The sequence below is a fragment of the Gymnogyps californianus genome, chromosome 7 (assembly GCF_018139145.2).
Source record: "Gymnogyps californianus isolate 813 chromosome 7, ASM1813914v2, whole genome shotgun sequence".
NCBI classification, from domain to species: domain Eukaryota; kingdom Metazoa; phylum Chordata; class Aves; order Accipitriformes; family Cathartidae; genus Gymnogyps; species Gymnogyps californianus.
The window spans coordinates 6,063,415-6,080,483 of record NC_059477.1 but is presented as its reverse complement, the minus strand read 5'-3'; the positions used below and the strand labels follow the sequence as shown (position 1 = coordinate 6,080,483).

Below are 17,069 nucleotides of genomic sequence, written 5' to 3'. Positions count from 1 at the left end.
ACAACGGCAGAAGTTTATCATTTTGATGAAGGACTCAACTCTGGAAACTGAAAAGAAAGAAATCAGAAAGTTCTCCAGATCTTTAAATCCCATCCAGACATCATATGACTCACAATGAAATTCATGAGACTTAACACACTGGAAAAAAAATCATACATTCCCCAGTTCTCTTGGGAAGCTCACTCAGTGGTACAAAAATACAAAATAGTTCATATTCACCACATGGCACTTATCACAAATGCTCAACAGCACACTAGTATGGTGGGGGCCCCCCAGGACCAGAGCTGCAAGCCTGTGAACTTCCTGAGCTGCCCCTAATTTTACAGCATTACAGTCAGTTTTCCTGTGACTACACATAGCAGTGCTCAAAAAGCAGCTGGCCTGAATACAAGCATTTTCTTGCAAGCCATTAAGGTGAGCGCAGGGCTTCTGATACCTTCTGTCAATACACTGGTGAAATTCAACATGTCCATTTTTCTTCTCTCTGCAGACACTGACAGTAAACAAGAGATTACCTATGAAAACTAAGAGATGGTATCATATAAAACATTTAAATTAGGTGAATTCAGATATGTAGTGCATGTATTTTAGATAATCTTATCTAGATTTTACTCATGAGATAAAAATGCCCACTCCCAACAAAAACTTCCAACACTTGTAATGGCTGAACAAACATGTCCAACTATGAAATGACCCGTAAATGCTTTCTCAAGGACTAATTCTTCCAGCACACCTACTTAATGTTTGTTTTCAGAATGAACTAACTTCAGTTGCTGTTGAAGTATTAATTCCCCTGGACCAGTTAACTGTTAAACCCATAATAACCACATAATTAAAAAAAACAGCGAGTGCTGTTTTATGAACTCAATCTCTTCTATGCATTCCACAGTGCCAACAAGATTAAAACAAACTACAACAAGTATCATTCTCTGGTATCATATCCAATCAACACTACACAACAGAACACTATTTACTCTGACAGTTCACTATCAGCCTTTGCTCAGATCATCCAGGGGCGCTCGCCACAGACTGACTGCAGAGAGCAATATGCCGCTGTTTTATGACAACCAGCACCAAACCAAGCTATCCCCCCCCCCCCCCCCCCCCCCAAATAATCAATCAATCAAGGGAAGTTCTCTGGTACTCAAAATTATACTGCAATCTCTGCGAAGATCTGCAATCAGGCCATTCTTCTGGAGCCTCCAGGGTTGCTATCTTCTTTGGTGCTTAACAGAAATTTTTACCTGCCAGAGATTTTCCTCTGAAACACCACACAGCTTCAGAACAGATGGGTTATGGTTCTATCATCTACAGACATAGACAACTGCTTATCACAACAATTTCTGGCACCCACGCCTGGTCCCACCATCTCTGACATACTGTTGCCATTTTAATACTTTCAGAATTGCATCCAGTAACTTATGTTGATACTAACACATAATACACATCTTATCTTCCCAAACCAAAAAACTGTATCCAGCTGAACGTTTCTGCTAAGCCATCAGGCCTGAAGAATTTATGCAGTAACACCTGAAATTATCAAGCATAGCCGTGATTTTCCCTTGAAGAGAAAATTCATGGTACAGAACTAGGGGGGGGGGGGGAGGGAATTAAGTAGCAACAGAGTAAGATTTTTACATCTTCCACAAATAAGTTTAGAAGGGACAGTGGGAAGTGGAGAAGAGGAAAATCAGTATTCAGGAAAAAAAGGCTGTAGAAGAAAACTGAAAATATAAAAACAGAAAGTCTCTGCACTCGGATATCCTAGCAAAGGAGAAATTTCTAACAATTTCACGCTGGAGCTCTATATGCGCCCTCATCTGAGAAACGACATCTTCCAAACTGATGAGATGCCACAGCCAGTACTTGCCTGCTACAGGGTTCCTGCAAAGAGCCACACTATTACTACAGATTTTATATTAGAAACTGAACTGTTACATTTGCACTGAATTGTTAACTCAATTTAGGGCTCAACAAAAGAAATTAAAAATTCAGCTTCTTAGAGCAGTGTTGTCTGCTACAGTGCTGAACTTTTCCAATGGCTGGCTTCACAACCTGGTAGGTGCTTTCATCTTCAATTCTGTTTACATAATTCTTTAGAGCTGTTAATGATAAAAGGCCAAATTGGTTGGTGGAGGTGGGGTCAGTTAGAATATTAACTGCCCAAGAAGTAAAAACCTGTGAAAGGTAAACAACCAGCACCATTTTCTCTTTTAATAAAATAAATACACTGCAAAATGCATATTTGCTAATGCTTTTTGTTAAAAATATTTTTGAATTAATTTTTAAGATTCCATTGGCTCTCCCAGCACCCCAGCTTCTTCCACTAAACCTCAGCATGCTGTAGATCAGAACAACATGGAGCAGAGAAGCAGGTAGTGCTAACATGCAAAGAAAGAAACTTCAGAACACCAGGGCTGCCTGGAAACAAGCTTCTTTTCTTGCCTTTGAAATGGCACAACATCAATAGACTTAACAACAAAACACCAGGAACACAGGCCTAGAAATTCTCTGTAAGTATTACACAACTGCCCTTGAAAAAGAAATCAAGAAAGTAGCACTACGTCTGGATCCCATGCTCAACATAAAATAAGATGGAACTTACAATGTATTCCTTTAAAGATATATGCAAATGAACATTATTATAGCATACAAGCAGCATATCAGTGCTGTCCAGCCACTGAAGCCTTGTAAGAATATGTACACATATTCTTACAAGGAATAGGTGGGTATGGTATTCATGTAACATATAACTCCAGCTTATAACTAATTTCATTCTAGCTGTATATAGTACCAGATTTCAGTGTAAAAATGGATATGAAGCATATTCTTTTTTGAGACTTTTTGGATAGACAACTAACTGTTGATCCAGAACTTGCATGCCAGATGCACTGGAAATCATCAGCAAGTGTTTGGTAGTGGAGGGGCTGCAGCCCTGCAGAACAGGGAAAAACTGCCCAGGCAGGGACAGACAAGAGACTCAGGAGGGGCTATGGCTGGTGGGGAAGCCCATGGCAGAGCAATCAGGTGAGAAATAAGGAGCAGCACCAGCAAAGGCACCATCACACGCTGACCTCCACCTCCTGCCGCCTCTCACCTCACCGAAGGGAATGTGCCTTGCTGTAAGGTGGTGTGAGCAGTGCACCCACCGCGTGTGGGGGGTGCTGCGGGGAATGGGCTACCAGGAGAGCTGGAAGGACCCCAGAGCGCTCCTCTGGGTGGGAGGGCAGTTGGGCAGAGCTGGGACAGGTCCTGCTTCAAGCCCTGAAGCCTGGACCCACCCCACCTGTGGGACCCAAAGGAAGCTGCAGAGGGGCTGTGCTGAGTGTGAACCCCCCAGCTGGGGTGAGCCCCTAGCAGCACTGCCACGGGGCAGCCTGAGAGCTGCCCCAGCAGAGACCCCGGCACCTGCCCTGGGGACACGGGACACCCTGGTACATCAGAAACAGAGTCCTTTGGGCCCCCCGCAGCTGCTGTAAACATGCTGTGATTAAGTAATAGAGGAGTAACCAAACAGTACTTGGCTGTCTGCTTTGCAGGGCAGGGATGGAGTTTGTTAGGAGGTTAAACCCTACAGTCCGGTCTGCAGGGACAAGGGGTGGAGAGTGTAATGAACATAGGCTTGAACAGTTGCAACCTTCTTGGTTTGGGTGTTTTGTAGGAGCTCGGAGTGGAGTTTCACTGAGTTTTATTGCTGCCCAGTCTACCCCCATGGGCTGGGAGGAAGGGAAGTTTATAATGCACATATACTCAAACATGGACGTTCAGGTTTATTTTTTTCAATACCAGAATCAGCAATTAAAAGTTTGCTAACTGAAAATGAAATTGATTTAAATTCCCCAACAGAAAACTTTTTCTCACCCACAACAGCTAGGTAAAATGTTTGGATGAAAATAAAATCATTTACAGCTATTTCAGTTTCAATAAAAAAGAGCACAGGTCAATATATTTAAATCCAACATCTAAAGTTACATTCCTAACCCATATTTAGCAGTATGAATGAAACCCTGTTACAGGAGAGCATTCCTATTTTGGGAAGTCTTTATGCACACTTTTTATTTCATGTGAAAAGGAAAGCATTTAAATGATTTCCTGTATCAGGGGCCCACGTACACTGATTTTCAAGGGCACTGGATGTATCCCTTTGAAGTAGATTCTCATGAAATCAATGTTATCTATAAAATGAAATAATGCTGCCCTCACTTTACAAGATGTTATAAAGACTGTTGTTGTTTGTAAACAAACCTTTTAATTAAAACAAATACATTTCACAGCTTAGCAAAAGAAAAAAGCTAGCCGTAAAACACTGATTAATCAGCAGTTGACATCAAGCACCAAACTCTTCTTGTTTACCATTTAATTAAGCATGTGAGGTTATCATGTATACACATGTGTCTGATTATCAGATTTTCTATTCTGCTATACTATGTTGATTGTGTATTAAACTGTCATTCAGAAGAGTAATGCCAAGTTTTTATTTAATATGCATTCAACACCTAACTTAAAAGCTTTGACATTCCTGGCTCTGAGATTCCCTTGCAGGTTACAACTTGTCAAACCTTCCGCCTTTCAGTAAAACCTATCAGTCTGCTTTCAGCAGCTGCAAAAATATTCATGTAATTACAGGTTAGAAATCAGGATCCTCTCTCACAAGAACATTACTCTGGTATTGTGAGAAGGAAGTCTTGCTCAAAAGCAAGTTATTATTGCTGTACATGAGATCTCTAAAGAAAAACAGTAAATGCATGTGGGACCCTAAAGAAGTTATAAATCTGTCTCATGGAAATCCAACCAAGTGAGGTTGAATATATTCTGAAATAATACATGTATCTCGAGTGAAAACAGAAGGTAATATAAAGCTATCTTTTCTTTCATTCCCTGGTAACAATTCTCCTCCCACATCCTAGTGACAGGAGCCAAGAATTGAGAGAATGGAATTAACGAAAAAGCAATGTATAAAACATTTTGAAATCAGCATATTATTAGCACCTATGAATTTATACTTATTCAAAAGCCCTAACATTGATCTTCTATGCAAATAAGACATTTCCTGGACTTGTAAACTAGAAAGGTCTTAAAAACTGGAAACAACTGGGGTTTTGTGCTTAAGAAAAATGGAGAGCAGTATTTAGTCCTGGCAGACTCTCTTCCTCCCCTTCCCGAAACCAGAATTCAGTTCTCATATCAGGTATGAAGTGAAATTACAGCTCAGAGTGGAAAATTAGGACCTGACCTTGCAAAAACAAACAGCTTCCCCTTGTAACGTGGCTCAAAGACATGCAATAAACCCCAGCCCTTAAGCAGTGCCTTCTATAGTGAGGCCTGCAGAACTGCATTGATGTTGCTCAGTTAGCCATGAGAAAAAATGCTAGGAAAAATGGAAAATAATGTAGAACAAACAGATTAGATCTGGAGATACTAGTCATAATATTTTCTTCCTTCATGTATTCTCCCCGCCTTACTGCTCGCCTCCCCACCAAGTATTTGTACTAAAAGCAGATTTCCCATCTTCTCTCTTTCCAACCAGCAATCTAAGGGGAAAAAAAAAGAAGAGGGGGGAAGGGGAAAAAAAAAAAAAAAAAAAAAGATTTACTATCTCTGCACATTCATTATAAAAGTTTCCAGGCACAATAAACCCTGTGGGCATGGAAAAATATAACAGTGCTTCTTCATCAGGCTTGAGGTTGCTGGAGGATAATCAGTAAAACATGTCTTCCAAAAATCAGAGGAAAAGCATGAAAATATTTCAGAAAGAAAAAATCCCACCAAATGATGCAAAATGACTGTATTCAGATGGGGGAAGGAGGACTGGGGAAAAAGGGCACAGGACTTTTCACGAGTAGACAGAGCTACTTATTTTGCAGAAAAATCTATTGTAAATAGACTTTCTCTCTAATCAATTAGGTACATGTATTACTATTTGATGGAGTGAGCAGCTGTGCCTTCTAAGAACCCCAGTGATGTATCTTTTGATTCTGGAAGATCATACATGTAGCACATGTAGAAGAAAAACTCTGTACCCTGCAACTTTAAAGGTGTCCCAAATAACCACTTCAGCATCAGTCTTCTTTGTGGTATATTGTAAACAACCAGAACTTCTAACCACATCAGGAACACACACAAAATACATGAATAAGGATGTGGAGATGGCCTGGAAGGATACAATACACAGCTCCCAGAGCAGAGTTGTGTTGTTGAAAAAAAAAAAAAACTTTGAGCTCACATCCTCCCCAAATTCATCTTGTTGGAAATCTGTGACCATTTCTACAGATAATCTTCCATCTTCATGAACCACAAAGAAGATCAACAAGTTCCAAGTAAACTCAGCTGGTGAAATGTTGTCTATGTTGCACTTCGAGTGGTTGATGCTGGTTGTGAATTCCTGAAGGAATTACTTATGGTCAGGTTTGTGATGCCCTCCGTCCACTTTGGTTGCTAATGCCTAACAGGGAGCTAGCGAACAGCACCTAACATCTGCCTTTGAGAAACCAGAGAGAAGTACTACTATATCCCCCATGTAGTGTCTCGGGAATTTCCTACACCCAAAGGCTGAAACAGTACTAGAATACACTGCAAATTACTGATGGAAATTTGGTGCCTTGCCTAAGAAACCTTCCATGAAAACTGACAGGTTAAAGACATTCATGAGCTGACACTAGCAACAAAATGACAAAATTCCTGAAAAGAGCCAGCTGTTTTTTTCGTATTTCTTTTTAGCAAATACCGAAAGGACCAAATGTGTTTTGATTAAGCTCTTGAAATGGGATGAGGCTTTCCAATTACTCTAGTAACTAGGTAAGTTCAGTGAGTACTGTGAATTGTCAACTAGAAGAATTGCCTTCACCAGCAGACCAAGAATGTTTCTTGTCGAGTACAGCACCTATGTAATGCACAAGGGATGAACAGTCTAAATATCTTCTTACAGCTATTTGCAACTAAACAACAAAGGTATTGAAATAGATGGATAAAGACAATCTTACTTGAGACACAAAGCATTGAGATACAGCTCAAAAGAGCTTATGTCAACACTCATTGGGCACAACTCTTCAGGATAACGAGAATGAACAGGTTCAAAATGCTAAAAATAGCTCCAGGTTTTTTCCTACCATGAAGAATTGGAGCCGGAATCAACTTCTCCCTCCTGATGGGAAACAGACTGTTCTCAGGTAAACACAGTAACTGCAGGTTCCTCCCCCCTTGCACATTGGATTGACACCTCCCCCCCCCCCAAAAAGGATAAAAAGCACCAGTCATGACAACAACCAGCCACCAGCATAATTATACCCTCAAGTTAAATGCAATCAGTATACAGTGACATAGGGAAAACCAAAACATTTTCCCACACATCACTGCATTAATAGAACCTTATAACATCTACAGTTAAGTATTATGAAGAATATCACAGAGGAAGAGTCTTTCCAGGTCAGTAAAAGTCTTCACTATGAAAAATAAGTCACAGGCAAGGAAACGAGTGTTCTCTCACCCACACGATCACATTATTTCTGGAAAGCACTAACAGTCAATTCCCTAGGAGAGAAAGGCATTTCAAAGAATGTAAATCCACTTAGCAGAAATAAAAATGGATGTTAACTTTGTTTGTTTCTTTTGTCCAGGTGAAAGGCAATCCAAAGAGCCTTAAAGTGGTAAAGCTCAGGAAACAGCAAATCTCAGCAGCTGCACTGGTGAATAACTGATTTACCTTTGTCACCTAGAAGAAAAAGTGCAGCCTTTTAGCCACAAAGACAAATCTCAGGAAAGTTGGAGAAATGAAGAAAATCATTCCAAGCTGAAGATAATGATAAATTCAAATAAGAGACAGCCTGTCCTCACCGCAGTGTTAATTCAAGCATTGCCTCAGCCTATGCACACAGACAAGAGTCTTCTGCTTAAATTAGGTAGTACTTTAACTCTGAGCTTGCTGGCCCAGCAGCACAGTTCAAACACCAGTGATTCTGGCACTGCCAATGCAGCAAGGCCTTAGCTGTTGCACACTGCTAACCTCGTCACCGCTGTTGCTGGACTGCTGTTCAGCAGTAAGAACATTAAAAAGGGAGGGAAAAAAAACAACCCATAAATAAAGGGTTGCACTGAGTCAGACTATAGATGATCTACCCATCTACTGCCTCTTAGCAGTGGCCAAGATAACAGTCTTACAACAGGCCAGGCACGGAGGGAGCAGTGCCTCTCCAGAATACTCCCTCAGCTGCCAGCAACAGCAGCTTGGGGATTTCCTGAGCCAAAGGTGGTGTCTCTGTACTTAATAATCCTCTGTGGATTTTTTCATCAGTGCAACAAAACAAAATGAGTAAGCCTTAAGTGGAAAGATAACTTAAGGAATTCAAAAGCCACAAGAAGAAATAAAGGTAAAGGACCGGCAGGCAGAGTTAGAAACTCGACTGTCCCTGGCAAGAAGAAAAAACAAAACCCTTGCACAGAACTTCGGTCCAAGTTTTACATTGCCCACTACCCTTCGAGAATCAAGGGTTTCTCATCAGTTTTTCTTTTTTAGTTCATATAATCACAAGATAAGAATCCTGGAGGCAGAGCTATTAGTCAGAAGTTCAAACATATCAGCTAGGAGAAGAATGCGGATTCTTCTACGCTGGGAAGAGCAAAAAATGCTGTCTTTTCATTAAAGTATTTCAAAAGGACAATAATTCTTTTGCAAACTTAAATATTTAAGGTGATTCTAACTTAGCTGGCAAGTCATTATGCTTTGATTGGAATTTAGTACAGTATTTACCATTCTGACAATATGTAAAAGAAAATTAAAACTAGTTTTTACATTGTACTTTTTCTCCTGTTTTCCAGGCCTACAGAGTTTAAAGAAATGCAGCAGCGATTTCATACAACCATGCTATACTGAAGCTTCCCTAACTGAAGCTATAGACACGTAACAGGGCACAGCTCTTTTCCAATTTAAGATGAAGCTTCCTTGATTTCTTCTGAACATTGTGCTTTTCAAGAAACAGACCAAGAAATACATGTTTTTAAATATCTATTTTTCCTCAAACACCAGTGTCACTCTTAATGCTTTCTAGACACTCCCTAACAGCAGAGAGTATAAGAGATCAGGAAACACAAAACCAGTCCTGACTTCAAGTGCTAGAAATGTAGGTGCCACAAAGCTCCTAGCAAGCTGCTGTGTTTGTGTGAAGCTCTATTCCGTGTGTCACTGTTCTGACTATCACATCCTAACAGACCTTAAGACATCCTCTGTTCTCTCCAGATATAGGAAGGGGAAAGCACCCATCCTTTCACCGCTTTCTAAAATTTCTTGACCAAAGAGATTGTGTTAATAGTGTACCAAGGTGGGGGGGGAGTGGGGGGTGGGGTTGAAAGAGAGACTGTACCACCATCATGGAACAATTTTACTATCTACTTCTCTTACTCACCACTCACTTCCAAAGCTACAATAATTTGCACTGACAGGATCCCTGTCAATTCAAGACAGTATTAGTTAATGATATTAATTTCCCTCTGGTTCTTCTTGAAAAAGATACCAGCAACAATAAAAACACCACTGCCAGCTTCATTCACAGTAGCAGAACAACTTCAGTAACTAAATTAACATTTGTTACATTATAATTCAAAGAACCAAACTTTTTCAATATACAACCCCCAAATACTGGATGGCTTGACACCTGCATCAGATGATCATTTTTACTCTTTATCACATCATAGTGGATTTCAAGATCCTAACATTGAATAATTCTTAATAACTCCAGAATAAAAGTAAAATTATTTTCATACCAGCCAAAAATATCATTTACAGCACTGCTATCACTATTTGATTAACAGCACCATCTAAGTATTGAATAATTGGCAGTACTAATGTAACACAAACTGATAGAGTGCAGTACAAAATCTAGTTCTCTACAGTCTAGTAAAGTAACTGTTCCTTAAATGCTGTAATTAGAGAAGTTCTTACTTTCTGTCTGGCCCCTGCCAAACCTAGCTCACACAGGCTGTCCTGCTGATTTCCGTAGGACTATCTATTGAGTGAGGTTACTCACACAAGAAGGAATCTGCAGGTCTAGACCCCTCCATCTTGATATATAAGCATGAAGCACATGAGTCTAGCAGGAATTTAACACTTACGCTTCCACAGTTGTTCTTACAGTCTGTTCCTCACCATCTTCATCCGAGCTGCTACATGTTGCATCAGAGTCCAGATCCTTCTCCACACGAGACAGCAGCCCTCCAGTAGAAAGTGCAAACCCCCGGATTTCACCTGGTGCAATGCTAACTCCGTTCTGTACGTCCGTACTCGAACTACTCTCCAAAGTACTTGCATTGTTTTCTGGCCAACCTTCAGTGCACCTGAGGGAGCTACTGCTCAAAAATCTGGTTGGCTCATGGAAAACCTTCATTCTTTGTAGCTGATGTTTCACGAAGCATTTCAGCTGCTGATCACAGTGTTTGATAACATGCTTTGCCAGGAGCATTTGTAAACGTTTCTGAGTTCTTTTGGCACGACTGATTTCCACTTGTTGCTTAGTGACACACTGGAGTAAGCGAGCATACACCTCCTCCGGGGTGCAAATCCCTTCTGAAGGCCCGTGAAGAATTTGGTGTAATAAATCCCCTTTTATTGTTTCAGCGCAGACTTCCAAAGCCCTCCCCAAAAAACCATTCTTCTTGTACCATTTACCATTTAAAAGCTGCATTTCTTCTGCATTACTGGATTCAGTTACATTTGAATCCGAAAGTCTCTGCGTTTCTGCCAAATTCGGAGATGTGGTCTCTGAAAATGTCTCCCCTTTGACCTGTTCCTCAGGTTCTGAATGACTAATCTGACCAAATGATGTGTCAGCACCATTATGTAATGAATTTCTCATCTTGGAGCAGTCAGGCTCTCCCGCTTTCATTTGCTTACCGGTTTTGTTGCTAAACGCAGAATTCGTACTCATTAACAACACAGACTGATAGCGCTTGGAGGATGGTGGAGAACCAAAATGCTGCACACTGAAGATATCATTCCTGAGGTTGGGCTCAGCAGTGGGGAACCCCAGGACTGAGCAAGTAATCCGTGCGATGGAGTCCTCTTTTATCTTCTCTTCCACTGCTCTGGAATTTTCCATGCACAAAGTTGTATCAGACTCCATAGCTCTAGAGGACAAAGAAGGTGACAAGTGGATACCATGACCTTTTGTTGCTGCCTCTCTGAGGGCTGGTGTCATTATAGCTACGGTAGGTAGTTTACAGCAAACCTGAAAATAACATGGGCCATGTAAATTTTCTCATTTTCATAACACGGTACAAATACAACAACTCTGTCAGATATTTAATTCTTTCAACATTTCAACATTATTCAAAGATTCCATAAAAAAGGACATTATCTAAAGAACACAGATAGACTATGCTCCCTCCCAAGTCAAACAAGAACACTCTTTCTGTTTTTTCTTTATTTCATTCAGAGGTTGTTCCATGTGCAATGAAAGCCTTTACCTCTCAGGGGAGTAAGCATTCATACCTCATTGCATTTCTGATCCTATCAGTCTGAGAACTAAGACTCACAAAGTTCAAGACTGTCACCTAACCTTGCGCAAACCGAAAAACATGACCATAAGCCATGTGACTGGAAGGATGCATTTTAAAAAACGTGTGCGAGTGTATGTATATGTATATGCACACAGAGACACACATTTACACATTCCCACCCCAGAACTCTGGCTGGATTTTATTTTAATCTGCTCTTGAGATAAGTTATTTTTTGAGTTGCACTTGGTTTTCATTCAAGTATTTTTTTTTTATACTTAAATGAGTCAACATCAACAGTATCACAGAAATGGGAGCTATGCACCTACCTATTACAAGTTCAGCAAAGCAGAACACCTACCACATGATGAAACACTCTGAAATAAACTCAGAGGCACTACTGGGGGAAATATATGTAATGTAAATCTAGAGAAAGCAAGTATTTGAATAATTAATTTATTATATATTCTCATAAATACACTTTAGAAACCAATCATCAAGGCTAATGCTTTAAAAACAGAGAACTGTAAGTTCTAAATGTTTCCTAAAAAAATCTTTCCTGTGCCTTTGTATCCAGTTCTTCTTTACTCATCAGGCACTGCCTGCATAATACAAACACAATATTCTTTGATAACAATTTGAGTAAAGACAAACAGTTTTCCTTTACAAACCCTTCTGCCTGTGGCTTGCCATAGCTTAGACGAAGGGTTCCCAAACTTTGGGATCAAAAGACCAGTGTCAACCTTCACCACTTCTTGTCAGCAGCTATACTGCCATGTCATACTGTGTCTATTCCACAGCCTACAGAGCAGGAATCACTGCCTTACACTGTACTTTCAGCTTTGTTTAAGAGATGGTTAAATAAACCCAATGAAAGATTTAATTGAACATGGCCTGCAGAAGCGTGAAAGATAAGCTACTGACAGTTCTTCATTAAGAAGCTAAAGATAAAACCAAAAACTATAAGAGAGCAGTAACAAAAGTGAGTGTAGCACAGTAATTCCACAGTAAATTCCCTGTTTAACTGGTGTAGTTGAGGAGCATTCCCATTGCTCTCCTTTTAATGTCTTCAGTTTCTTTGATCTCCACAGCAACTGCCTAGCTCAGCAATTTTCAATGCACAGATCCCATAAGGGGTCAATGATTCTGAGACTGTCAAGTACGGATCTTAAGAAAAGCAAACTCCCTGTCTGAAGCCTTAGCTTGTTTATAACTACAGGTTTTACGCTGAAGGTGCAAACATTAAAGGGAGATGTGGAAACCTAAGGAGCTGAGCTGAGAAGTACCAGAAGTATCCAGAAGTACTGGATATTTTCTCCTTAATCCTCAAAGCATGAAGAAAAACAGAGCGCCACATGCTCCAGGACTGCCTTAACACTCTCCATATGCTTTATTCACCTTTCATTGCTCCATGTATACTTCAACCATGAGGTTTTCATCTCTGTACATCACTTATCCAGCATCACAAGGATCAGGTTTGGTGGTCCGAATGCTAATCCTAAACATTACTATTAAAATCCCCAGGATTTTAACCTTTATCAACGAGCCAATAACTTGAGACTATAGAGGAATTCAGCACAAGTCCTCCTCAGTGGACAGCCGTTCAGTAAGAGCCCTGTTACTAGGATCGGACAGGGAAATGCACTGATGAGATGTGGAGCCCCATATCGCAAAGGCTCTGGTGACCCAGCAATGCTCTCAGCATCTGGCTGACTCGTGGCTTTGTGTCTTTCCAGTCTTGTAAGAGCTAGCAGGCACAAGAATTTTTAAATCCAAAGAAGTATAGATTCAGACACATATGCCTCACACCGCCCCCCCCCCCCCCCCCCCCCCCCCCCCCCCTCCAGCATATGGCAAATAGCTATAGTAAGTCAAAGTGATTTAGCATGGCTAAAACATAAGGGGGAGGGAACTGAAGCCCACGCTTTCTCTGTGGGGTTACTATGAACTCAAGGGAGTCCCCATGTTAGATCTGTCCCTGGGAACTCCAAGCAGCGCTCTCAGAAGAATGCTGTCAGCCTGATATCAACATCCACTGAGCAATGAGTTTATAACTGTTCCAACTTTACCATCTACCTTCCTTAGCCCGAGTGGTTCAACAGTCATAGATTGCTACTCCTGAAAGCCAGGAAACTTCCACACACAGTAGAGCCGCTGCTCAAGCAAACAAGAAGTTTGGAGATGTGTCTCTCATACCTATATGAAGATGGAGGCTATTCAAAAAACTGGCAGCACAAAATTTTCAGAGTGCTGTGTTTTAACTCAATCATATTCCCTCAAATACTACATACCCTTCTGGTACAGTTTCAAATTTCCTAAATTGCAATGAATACCATTAGCAAATTATTTTAAGGTTTCTTTGAGTTTGGGGGACTTTTTCCCCCCTCTTTTAGGGGACTTTTTCCCCCCTCTTTTAGGGGAAAGAGGGGAAGAAATCAAAGTACCCTCAAATTGAACCACAAACATTAAACTAAAGAGCACTGACAGACCACTAACTAATTAGGAGTTCCTGACAGAAGACGCTTAAATTACAATATAGCTAAAAAAATAAATAAAATGCTTTTGAAAAGAGACATCGCTCAATTAACCCCATACCCAGCAACTTGCAAACTTCACACGATGTTTCTGCCCTGAAGACAGTCGTGTGAGACACTTCAGGTGCGCTCCTCATTTCACTGACATCAAAAAGACTTTATAAAAGCTGGTACTGCCCCAGTCTCCAGTCCTTGGCATTTCTCCAAGAAGTTCACACACACACACACACAAACAAAAAGTCATTGGTATATGAGTAAAACAAAGTATCAGCTGCAAAAAAATTAAAAACAAATTTTAGTACAAGTACTTGGCTTGACAAGAATTGTACAATTTTCATTTTGACACATTTTATTTCATTTTGGAAGAAAGCAACAAAAATAATTTCATCCCACCCTTATTGGAAGTGAGTTTCCAGAGCCAAAACTATTATCTTGGGGGGGCGGGTGGGAAGTGCAGAGGGAGAGCAGACAAGTACTGCAACATGGTATTCAGGAGGAGTCTGTATTTTCATTCTGGGAAAAGTTTTTTTGTCATAGGTAAACCATTTCAAGGATTTTTTCTATTGCGTGCTACTTGAGGTTTCAAAACCAGAACAGCTGAAATGCTACTAAACTGGCAAACAGTTTGCTTTTCATCTGCTGAATACGCACTCCACTTGAAAGACTAAAAAGTATTGTAAAAAGAAAAGCTGACGTAAAATAAGTACCGGGGAAGGGAACAAACAAGTACCAGACATGCAGTACAGCAACTGATGTTTAAAGTGACTTTATGCTTATCCTCCCCTAATGCCTTAACTACCCAGGAGGATATAGGCGGGAATTGCAGTTTACCACAGCTCCAGCGCTCCCTCGACCAGCACCCTGCTCCCTTCTCTCACCACAGCTACGGGTCCCTAATCCCCCAGTAACCCCTGCTCCTCTCCCCTCCTGCCACCTCTGCTTATTTCTTAGTCCTTACTCGACATTTCCGCGTTCTACCCTTCTCTACCAGGCCCACCTCAACGGAATTAGTCTAAATCCTGAAACTAGTGTCTTCATGTTAGTAATTAGCAGCACCCTATTAAAATAGACACAACAAAAACCAACCACAAACCTGCCTGCACACAGGGTGGTATTCCCTTCCCAGCTTTTGTTTATAGTCCTTTCACTTTTTGACTCTTCTCCCCCTCGCATAACACTATCACTTTTGTTACACAACACTGCTGACAATGTTTTGGGGGATTTTTGCTTGGGGGGAGGATTGCTTTGTCTTTTAGTGGGGTTTTTGTTTGTGATCTTTTCGTTTTCAATGACAATAAAACTCCATTTGCATGAGGGTTTGTAAGGCTCCTCTGTACCAGCCTTCTCTCCTTGTAAATTGAGTCCTCTTTCGTCATCCCAAACACCTCAAACTTTCTTGTTATTAATGAGATTCCTGGAGACCAGGAGAAGATTTTTACATTTACTATTTTTTTTTTTTGCTTTCAAATTCAGGGGCCTACAAATAACATTTCAAATTAATACAGCAGTTTCCAGTTTATTCATAATTAACAGTGTTTCACATAAGCGAACTTCCAATGTTTATCCCTTGTCTAGAAGGCATTTCAAAAGCAAAGCAAAGTCACTGGCAGCAGACAGCATTTGGTGAAACATCCAAAATCAAGCTCAGCAAGAATGTTCAAAAATACTGTATTTCAAACTGACAAGAGCTGCTTTAAGGCCTCTTAGAGAAAACCTGCAGAAGAGATGGCAGCTACCTGAGCAAGCTTGATCTGCCTACAACACAACTGACAAAACCTGGTTTCCTACAGCTTTGTGTTGTTTGCCCCATAATCCCTAGCTCCTCTTGGACAGCCTTCCTGATACTTGTTGGACAAAAATAAAGCGGTGCTCTGGCAGACAGGCACTACCGCGGCACTGCCTTAGCTGTGCTGCCGGGACCGAGAGCCACCACTGAGCTGAGCGTGCAGGAGCTGACTTCGGCCAGCTTCTCCAAGCCTTGCCTGGTGGGAGGCATCCACTTGGGTATACTTTACCTACCTCTCCCAATTTTCAAAAAACTTAAAAGATCACAATAATTTCTAAGAATAGAGAGAACAGCTCAATAGCATAATCTGCATTTTCTCACAGAATAGTTTGCAGCAATGACTGCAAAAGAGATATTGGTCCCACTGGGTATGTCCTGGTTAGGAGTATGAAAGAAAAAGGAAAGAAGTCCATATTTAACACACCTGGGACTAGCCTTTAAGAAAAAATATAATCTCAGTAGGCAGCTTTTGTTTTCAGTTCAAAAGCAGCCCAGTTACTCATGATGAGTCTTTAAGCATTTTAGTATTTTGTTCTATTAATAGAGTGGGGAAAAAAAAAAACCAAACAGGATTATGTGGGGAGTCTCAGCTTTCAGCAGCACTCACTGTGCAGGCAGTACTACATAGATAAAACTGCAAACTCTAGTGTCTTCCACTCCCCAGAAGATATAAGCACAAATTCCTCCTCTTTGGAAAAAAAAAAAACCCAACACAACACATGCACACCTAAAAAGGATCTCTCTTTGAACAGTAAGAGAACTCAATTTAAGACAGACCACCCAAACAGTTTTAATCATAAAAAACATCAAAAAGGATATACTTCAAGTGGAACTAATTAGTATTCATTTATGATAAAATCCATGACTCATTAAAATCTCTGAACAGGGTTGTTTTTCTCCTTGTTCATAACTGCTTCTAAACAGAGAATCGTACATTATTTCCAAGTTTATTACCGTGCCATCAACTAATTCCTGTTCAGTCTATAGTATCATATATTTGTAATGTAACATCTGAAGTAATTTTTAACATATGCTAAATACTTTTTGTAATACATGACAGGTGCCTCTTTAAGTAGGTTGTACATATGTCTCCAATATAAATATCTGTAATATTTTTAGATCCATTGTAAGGTCCATATCAACATTTCAGTTATCCTTTTGAATTTCAGTCTTTGAAGAGAGGGCCATAAAACCTAGTCTTAAACAAGACCCATTCAGCTCTCAGACACTAATTAAGATGACTGGAATTTAAACTCCCCAAAACATTT

The 17,069-nt window shown here is 40.5% G+C and overlaps 1 protein-coding gene across 2 annotated transcripts in view; it reads right to left on the bottom strand.

Annotated features, from left to right (window-relative positions):
• Positions 1–11,206, bottom strand: part of KANSL1L (KAT8 regulatory NSL complex subunit 1 like) — a 58,400-nt gene extending 47,194 nt beyond the window's left edge. For both annotated transcript variants that reach the window (XM_050900486.1, XM_050900487.1), the window contains exon 1: positions 10,102–11,206. In XM_050900486.1, the coding sequence (XP_050756443.1) occupies positions 10,102–11,183 (1,082 nt within the window). In that variant the 5' untranslated portion in view covers positions 11,184–11,206. The remainder of the gene's footprint in view (positions 1–10,101) is intronic.
• Between the last annotated feature and the right edge of the window lie 5,863 nt (positions 11,207–17,069).